Raw genomic sequence first — 8,079 nt, 5'->3', positions numbered from 1 at the left:
GCTGGTTTGGGAAAAAAAAAAAAAAAAATTGCTTGGTTGTGGCTCCTCTCCCACCTCGCCTTCAGTTGCTCTCTTGCACAATGTGGCGTGTCCCTTGTTCTGTCTTGGCGTGGAGCCTGCTCGGTCCAGCCGGGACCCCTTGGTCTCGGGGTAAGCGTTACCACCTGGCTTCACGGTGAATGGTGACCGTCTCTTCTAAGAGTCCAGGCTCTCGGCCAGGCCCGGTGTCCTATCCTTGTTCACTGGGAAGTCTGAATGAGACTTTTTCCCCCCCCTCCTCAATCTCTTGATAGGTTTTGAGTGACTCAACTGCTCCAGGCCAACCTGGGGTCCTCCAAGATGCCGTCCTACAGGTCTCAGATGGGTCCTACTACATCCGCGTGGTCATTACATCCGAAGCTCTGCAGGCGGAGGAAAAGTGGGTTCTACCGTGACTCGGCTGTGGCTGGGATAGCGGTTCTCCACAGCTGCTAGTGGGGCTCCTGCCTGGTCTTGTTTCAGGTTGTGTTAAGCTAAAGCAATCACAGGGTGGGAAGTCTGCGTGAAAGAGCTGCTAAGAGAAGAAAGCCGGAACGCCGGTGCTCGGTGCTCCGATTTTGGCTGGCTAGGATGGGCAGGGGTCGATGGCAGAAGCTGCGATGCCATGTCGACATGATTAGAAAGGACTAAAGAGCCCGTGGTCTTTATGAAAGGAGCCAGAGCGTTAACCACAGTAGCCTGGGCTGCTCCTTCAGTGCTTTCCTCAGTTTCCCCATTTGGACACCCCTAGACTGGTGGGGTGCTGGTAGCAGAGCCAAGGATGAGCAGCAGGAATAAGTTGGAGGAACCAGGAGCCCTTGGTCCCTGGTGCTCATGCTGAGACGTGTTCCAGCGTGCCCTGACGTGGTTGGCGTAGCTGTTTGGGGAGCCCCGCTACAAGTCTGGGTGGTCCAGCTCCATTCTTCATCTCTCCAAGACGTTCCTGCTCTGTTCTTTTTCTAGCACCCACATGCAGCTGAGGCTCTCCAGCCTTATTTGCAGAATTATCGTCTTGCAGAAGTACACGGTGTGTTTCCGAGAGGAGGCCAGGCTGGTAAGGGCTCTGATGAGTGGAAGCAACTTGTCCCTGCACCTTGCCTTGCTTCCTGCATGCTTACCTGCTTTGAGCTGCTCCCAGGAGCTGGAGGCAGAGGAGGGGTGGCCTTTCTTCTCTCTTCTTCCATGTGCAGCTCCTGGGAGGGTCTGTGGCAGTGACGATGGCTTGGCCTGGGCGCTGGGGCAGGGGATGGCATGAGCCCTCCATGGAGATGTGGTGCATCTCCCCCAGGGCAACCCGGCTGTTACCTCCTGCTGCCGTGCAGCTGCAGGAGACCTACGTGGACCACTGGTGGCAGAGCTGCCTGCTGTCCCCTTGCAGGGGTTCAGGAGCGTCCCCGTGGCCTCGGGCTGGCACAGCCTGGCCTGTGGCTCTTGAAGAGCCATCGGCTGATGTAGGAGGGTACAAACCCCCCGTTGAACGGGGTTGTCCTTTGTGAGGGGGCCCTCACTTTGGTTGGAGGGTTGGTGGCAGAGCTGGGGTGGGTGCGTGGAGAGCCATCGGCTGATGTAGGAGGGTACAAACTGAACGGGGAACGGGGTTGTCCTTTGTGAGGGGGCCCTCACTTTGGTTTGGTGGCAGAGGGGTGGGTGCGTGGGTGCTCGCTGGCCCCAGGGGAGGTGGGACTGCTCGCCTCTGCCTCACGGGTTCCCTTTGCCCCGCAGGAGGACTGCGAGTTTTACCTCATGGCCCAGCGGTTCATCGTGCTGCCCATGGAGAGGCAGAGGATGGAATCATCTGATGGGTACGTCCCACGGGATGGGCGGGGGGCTCTGCTCTGGGGGGGGCTTCCTCATCTTCCCAGAGCGGCGCTGACCCTGGGAGTCCTGGTGTGACCTGGTTGTGGTGGGGACTTTTAGTTCTTTGAAAGAGGAGCACTCTCCATCGCAAGCTTTGAAGGAAGATGAGGGTTCGGAGGGAATCGGTAACTGGCTTCTCTCTTGCTGCAGGAACCAGGAGCCCTCTGTGCTGCAGAAGATGAAGGAGCTCTGGCTGTAAGTACGGGGCTAGCCGTCGCTGGGGAACGTATCCAGACACCATGAGGAGAGCATGCAGGCTCTGAGTGGAGTTAGGGCAGGCTGGCAAGGGCAGGCACAGGCTGTGGCAGCTCCCGGTTAACCTGTGGGACTCCCTGCCCCAGGATATGACAGAGCGGAGTAGACCATGAGATCCTGGTGACGCAGAGGGCTCTCCAACCCAGCCTCTTCCTCTGAGCTGGCAGAGCTGGGAGGAGAACTTGCTTCTTCCAGCTGTGGGCAGTGTGGCCGGGTAGGTGAAGCCCTGCACAGCTCATTCTCCGCTCCATGCTTGTAGCCCCAACTCTGGAGATCCTCAGGGGTCTCCATCGGATCTCTCCAGGAACGGGCCTCCCAGATGGGTATTCCTGGGATACTGAGTGGTGGCCGGATCTGGCACCCAGTGGGGAATCCGCTGCTTCCACGAGCTGCTTCTCCCAAGCCTGGGTGCTCGATCTGCAAACAAGAGCTGCAAAGGGCTGCTGGCCTGCATGTGTCCCAGCCGTAACCAGGCTTTGTCTTCTCCTTGGTCATTGCAGGAGGAGTCTCGCTCTGAAGAACGCTCCCAGCTCAGGTAAAGGGTTGCGGGGGGCACACGATGCTCTGGCTGCTTGGTGGGGCTCCTGGTTCTTCTCGGCTTGGTCTATGTTAGGCAGAGGTAGCACAAACGTGACCAGATCTCACAAGGCAACGTTGCTAAGCCTGAAGCAGGATGAGATGGTGCTGACAGCTAAAGCAACATGGGCCATTGCACGCCCATGCTCACGCTGCTGCTCCAGGACCTGTGTGGAGAAGGGAAAGATAGTTCTTAGAAGCAAAGGAAGTGCGGAGTTTTGTGTTTCCACAGGTTTCAGTGCACATGACAGTCATGCAGCAGAGTAAAAGCATTTGCAAGTGAGGCTTGCCTGAATTAAGGTGTCTTCTCCACTAACGCTCATGTGTTCTCGCTCCAGAGCCATCCATCTCTCAGCTCATCGATGCCATAGGACAGAACCAGCTGGAGGTTTTGAAGGAGAATGCTGAGGAATGCTTGGATTTACGGATGCCCGTGGAGACGCCAGCGACGGACGAGGTTCCCGTCACCCAGTGGGAGGCAGAGCGCAAGAAAGAGGTCAGTCTGGCCGCTGAGACAGCTCATGGTGGGGACCCTGCTCTGGAGGGGTGGGAGAAGGAACGGTAAGAGTGGCGGGCAGAGCTGGAGGTGCGCTGGGGAGATGGTGTTCAACTACCAGTTACGGGTGGGCTCCTGCAGCTTGAGTGGGACTGCCCCGTGAAAACCACGTAATGCGTCTCGTTTCAGAGGGGTGAGGACATCTTCACGGTCCCAGCCAACACGCTGGTGATCCCTCCTGAGGAGGAGGCAGTTGCTTGCCATGCTTCCAAGGCAGGTCAGTACGGTGGCTTCGTCTGCAGGGTAGGCGGGTGGGCAGTTCAGCACCCAAGCACGCAAAGTAAGGGTCTCCCCGGGATGGGGAGAAGACTTCCTTTGCTCTGACTGCACACCGTGCTGGGACGTGACCAGCAGTGCCCCTTTCATTGCAGACACAAGCGAAGCAACTCCCGGGAGGAGCAGTGATGACAGGACAGTGCCAGGTGACCTGAGTGTCGTATCCCAAGCCAGCCGTGAGTAGTGGGACCTCCAGATCCCATCCAGCCTCGTAGTGTTTTCCTCTGAAGTTGGCTCAGCCCATCTTCTCCTTGGATCGAGCAGAGGAGGTACCGGCATGGCCAGGTCTTTGGGAGACCAGGACTCCCAGCCCTGCCTTGAGCAGGCAGGGAATGGTCCCATTCCTGCAGCCTCCTGAAGCTGAGCAGGAGCTGTTGGGAGCACAACGAATTGTTTTGTCCCTTTGATGCCATCGTGGAGCCTGAGTTGCCTGCCTGAGTGTGGGCTCTTGGCTGGCTGTGGTTCGGCACTGGGATGGGCTTGTGTCACCTCACTGGGCTTGGTGTCACCAAGCTTTGCTGCAGAAGTACCTGCAGGAGCTCCATGTAGAGGAGGAGATGAAGGGAGCTGCTGTCCTGGACAGTGCAGGGTGTAGGAGAAGGTCTTCCTCCCACCTGCCTGCTCTCTGGGCAGTGTCTGCCTCTCCGCTGCCTGCTACAGGGGCTGGCTGAGGTCATGGACAGAGTCTGGCTGGAGTACACCCCAGTTTCAGCTGGAAAGGGCTCTTGGAGCTCTCCTCGAGTGCCGTCTCTGTCCGAGACCTCATGCACAGTTCTTTGTAGCCACCGCAGGGTTGCGAGCGGGCAGCTGCTTTCTTTGCCAAAATCAACCCCCTGACTTCATTGTTGCAGCCGCAGAGTCAACAGCCTTGTCGGAGAGCTCGGAGGAATCCCTGGACAACCCCTGGAACAGGCTCCCCCCAATATCTTTGACCCTGAACTCTTCAGATGGTGAGTCCCCATGCCCCAGGGCGTCCAGCCTGCCTTGCTGGCAGGAGACAACTCCTCTCCTCTCGCTGGGTGACCATGTAGCTCATCCTGGATGCTGGCTTGCTTTCCCCTGGCCAAAAAGTAGTGCTGTAGCGTTCCCGTTGCCCTGTGCCTGCATCGTTCCAGCTCCGACGCTCTCCTGCCCAACCTTCCTGGTCCCACCACCAGCCGCCTGCCCAAGCTCACCATGCATTTTCTCTTACCAGAGAAGACCTTTCAACACGACCTTTCACCGAAGACCCACCAAGATGTGGCTGCTGACAGCAACACCCCTGACTTGCTGGAACCGTGCAGCCAAGATTCTCCCAAGGGCTTGCCGCAGGGAGAGCCGGTGCAGACCTCCTCTCCCTCCCTGCTCCACTCCTATGGCAATACCAGCCCGGTGGAGACCGGCACCACCCAGGCAACATCAGCTGCGGAGGCATCCTGTGATGCCCCCCGCCCTGCTCGAGGCCCGCAGGTATCGGGGGGCTCTCAGGCCACCCTGCCATCTCTTTCTCCGGCTTTTCCCGTCTTGCCCAGCAGCCGCTTGCAATCCCTGCCCGAAGGGATGCCTCACAGGGAGCAGGCGGACTCCAGTGGCACAGCTTTCCCTCCAGCTCGTGCCAGGACCCAGGGAGGAGATGCTGTGGGTGCCAAGAGGAAGCTGCTGGCAGGAGATGGCCAGGCACTGCCGGCCCTCGGTGGGCAGCAGCATCCCCAAGGTGCCCCGTGGGGCAGGGGGAGAGGCAGAGGTAGGAGGGTGGAGTTCATGAGCACATGGGGCACGAAGAAGAGCAGAAAGGAGGAGCGGCGGCGTGGAAAGGAGCTTTCTGAGGAAGAGGAGGAGGAAAAGCAAGCATCCCCAGTGAGCGGCCCCAGCTCCAGTCTGGAGCAGCACAGAGCTCTGCAGCCGGTAAAGATGAAGCAGCTGGTGGGGTCCCCTGGGGGGTGGTCCCCGGGGAGGTTCTCTGTGTCCCCCCACCGCTGGTGTCCATCCCCGAGGCCTTTCCTCCCCTGGCTGGTGGGGATGGGGAGTTGAAAGCGGGTGGCGGTGTAGATGCTGGCCCTAACCCTCCTGAAGGAGGATCCGGGGCACTGGGTGAGGGTGTGGTTGAGCCCGAGCTGGCTGGGAACCAACACTTGCTGGAGCATCTTCCAGCTCTCCGGGTAAAATAGGATTGGAAGAGCAGGAAACGACTGAGGGACAGACTCTGGAGTTTTCCTAGGTGTATCGGGGTCTCGGGCTGCGTGGCGGGGCTGTGCTCTGGGTTTTGCGGTTGGGGCAGACCAGCCTCACCCTCCCCCTTCGCTTCTGCAGTACGTGAAGGAGAAGCTGGTCCAGTACAGATATGAGGCACCAAGCCCCGAGCTCTGCGAGCGGATAAGATCTGTCAGGTCAGTGCAGCGACGGCCTCGTACGGCTGTCCCTTGTTCCCCCCACAGCTGGCCCCGTGGGATGCGGGCATCGCTGCTTGCATCCCTGCAGCGGGTCCCCAAACTCTGCCTTACCCCTCATCCTCGTCCGGCATGCGGCAGCGTGTCCCCAGCCGGGTCCCTTCTCACCCTGGCTCCCCCGGTCTGGTTTCACAGGATCTCGAAGGCGATGCTGAAGTGGGCGTGCTGGATACTCACAGACGGGGAGGTGGACTCCTGAGCCCAGCCCATCCTTTGTTTCTTCACCGGTTCAGCGAAAACAGTTTAGGGCTGCCTGGGAAGAGCAGTTGAGGGAGGGATGGGGGGACACCAGGACCTCAGTCCCCAAGGGGACCGCTGAGTGGGTTGGCCTGGCTGCAGAGACCCTGGCTCCAGACGTGCTGGGGACATGACCTGTTGAAGGCCAGCACCCTCAGCGCTGAGAGGGGAAAAAAAGCATCCATTCAGGGATGCCTGTGCGTGAGCCAGCATCCCTCTCCCACCTCTCCCTCTCCCTCCTTTCCAAACGCCCTGGCCCAGCGACTGGGGACAAGAGGTGACCTGGCGCCACCGTAGCAGGGGCGGCAGCAATTGCAGAGGCCCCACAACCTGATCCCCGCTCCGAAGGCAGCGCAGGAGTTTGGACGTTTTATTGATTGGTTTAGGTAGGGTCCTGCGCTGTTCGTTACAAAAAATATCCTGCAGGGTTATGCTGTAGAAATTAAAAATAAAAATTGTATATTTTTTAAATACACAGCTCTTGTATTAAAAAAAAAAAAAAGGGAAAAAAATAATAAGCATCTTGCTGTTTTGTCGTAAACATCCGTGTAAGGAATGCATTTGGTCCGGGGCGGAGGTCAACACAGGAGAAAGCCGCTTGGGTGTTGGGGTAACGCTGGTGCCATCGGGAGAGCTGCGGGGATGGCGAGGCAGGCGCGGCTGCGGCTCGGCTGCAGAGCTGCGTGCTGAACCACCATGGGTCATGGTCCCGCTGATGGAAACTTGCAGGGGGGGAGGGGGGCCGGAGAGCGCGGTTCCCCGCGGGGTGAAGAGCTGGAGTGTGAAAGGGCCTACCCCGCGGGGTGAAGAGCTGGAGTGGTGAAAGGGCCCTGGTAACGCTTGCTAAAAGTGGCTGGCTGCCAGCACTGCCGCTGCCTGCGCTGCCTCCCCAGGTGCTGCCTAAAGTCACCGGCTCCCCTCCCTGCAGCCTGCCACAGCAGAGGCCATCCGGGGAAGGCGATGCCGCTCGGCACATCCCGAGGGCTCCGGCACGGTCCCTGGGCATCCCTGCCCTCCCGGGCGATGCTGGTGGCCCGGCTGTCCCTGCAGCGAAAGGTGTCGTTGGCCGGCCCCGCGGCCGCATCCACGCCAGCCCGGTACGGAGCAAGACCTGCGCCCCGTCTCTGCTCTCCACACCCCAGCTGCCAATCACCCCAGCACCGTGCGCTTGCTTGCAGGGTTTTATTGGGAACAGTGCAGCGGCATGCAGGGGCTTCACTGTCCCAGGGCTGGCTCCCCCCGGCCTGGCACCGGGCGTCTTTGGTCTACGGCTGCTGAGTCTTGTGCATTCGCAACAGTTTGTGCCAGGGCTTGCGGCCGCTCGCCTTCGGTGCCCGCTCCAGCCTGCAGCTCCTCCAGCCCGGCATGGGGCCAGTCCTGCGGCGTGGCACCTAGAGAGGTCACGGGTGCTGGCGTGAGCGCAGGGGGAACCCTCCGCACCCCAACACCTGCTTTACCAGGGGTGCAAGGGAGGGGAGCATCACGTCTCACCTGCGGCATCCGAGGACGGTCCAGGCTTGCCCTCTGGCTCCGGGAGGGAGTCGTGCTTGGTCCTCCGTTTGAACACAGGTGACCGCCGCAGGCGCAGGGGGACGGTGCCTACCGGGGGAAACACAACCCAGCCCCACGTTACGGTGGGGCGCAGCCACCTGGCTCCTGCCCCCTTTCTGCCTGCGAGCCCAGGCAGCCCGGCTGCTGCCAAGTACCCCCAGGATCTTCCCAGTGTGGCGATGCCATCATCTATCACCCCGGCACCGTGGGCAGCCACCCACCAGCTGAGACAGGCAGCACCACCAACCACGTGGGCTGCCACTGTGCCACTACCTGCCTCCTCTAGAGTGGGGTGCAAGGGGGGTTTAGGGTCCCCCTCCACCCCCC

The 8,079-nt window shown here is 60.2% G+C and overlaps 2 protein-coding genes across 2 annotated transcripts in view; one reads left to right on the top strand and one right to left on the bottom strand.

Annotated features, from left to right (window-relative positions):
* The window catches only part of ACD (ACD, shelterin complex subunit and telomerase recruitment factor), an 11,163-nt gene extending 4,511 nt beyond the window's left edge, over positions 1-6,652 (top strand). The window contains exons 3-14 of the mRNA XM_009290835.2: positions 294-418; positions 982-1,072; positions 1,741-1,820; positions 2,026-2,070; positions 2,631-2,665; positions 3,045-3,202; positions 3,392-3,479; positions 3,634-3,714; positions 4,390-4,488; positions 4,734-5,422; positions 5,828-5,904; positions 6,100-6,652. Of these exons, the coding sequence (XP_009289110.1) occupies positions 294-418; positions 982-1,072; positions 1,741-1,820; positions 2,026-2,070; positions 2,631-2,665; positions 3,045-3,202; positions 3,392-3,479; positions 3,634-3,714; positions 4,390-4,488; positions 4,734-5,422; positions 5,828-5,904; positions 6,100-6,163 (1,632 nt within the window). The 3' untranslated portion in view covers positions 6,164-6,652. The remainder of the gene's footprint in view (positions 1-293; positions 419-981; positions 1,073-1,740; positions 1,821-2,025; positions 2,071-2,630; positions 2,666-3,044; positions 3,203-3,391; positions 3,480-3,633; positions 3,715-4,389; positions 4,489-4,733; positions 5,423-5,827; positions 5,905-6,099) is intronic.
* Positions 6,653-7,416: 764 nt separating this feature from the next.
* The window catches only part of CARMIL2 (capping protein regulator and myosin 1 linker 2), a 24,227-nt gene continuing 23,564 nt past the window's right edge, over positions 7,417-8,079 (bottom strand). Inside the window, exons 37-38 of the mRNA XM_009290833.1 lie at positions 7,693-7,800; positions 7,417-7,592 (exon numbers count right to left, since the gene is read on the bottom strand). Coding sequence (XP_009289108.1) covers positions 7,417-7,592; positions 7,693-7,800 — 284 coding nt within the window. The remainder of the gene's footprint in view (positions 7,593-7,692; positions 7,801-8,079) is intronic.

The sequence above is a fragment of the Aptenodytes forsteri genome, unplaced genomic scaffold, assembly GCF_000699145.1.
Source record: "Aptenodytes forsteri isolate BGI_AS27 unplaced genomic scaffold, ASM69914v1 Scaffold14, whole genome shotgun sequence".
Classification (NCBI taxonomy): domain Eukaryota; kingdom Metazoa; phylum Chordata; class Aves; order Sphenisciformes; family Spheniscidae; genus Aptenodytes; species Aptenodytes forsteri.
The sequence above is the reverse complement of the archived record's forward strand: the minus strand, read 5'-3'. Positions and strand labels throughout refer to the sequence as shown.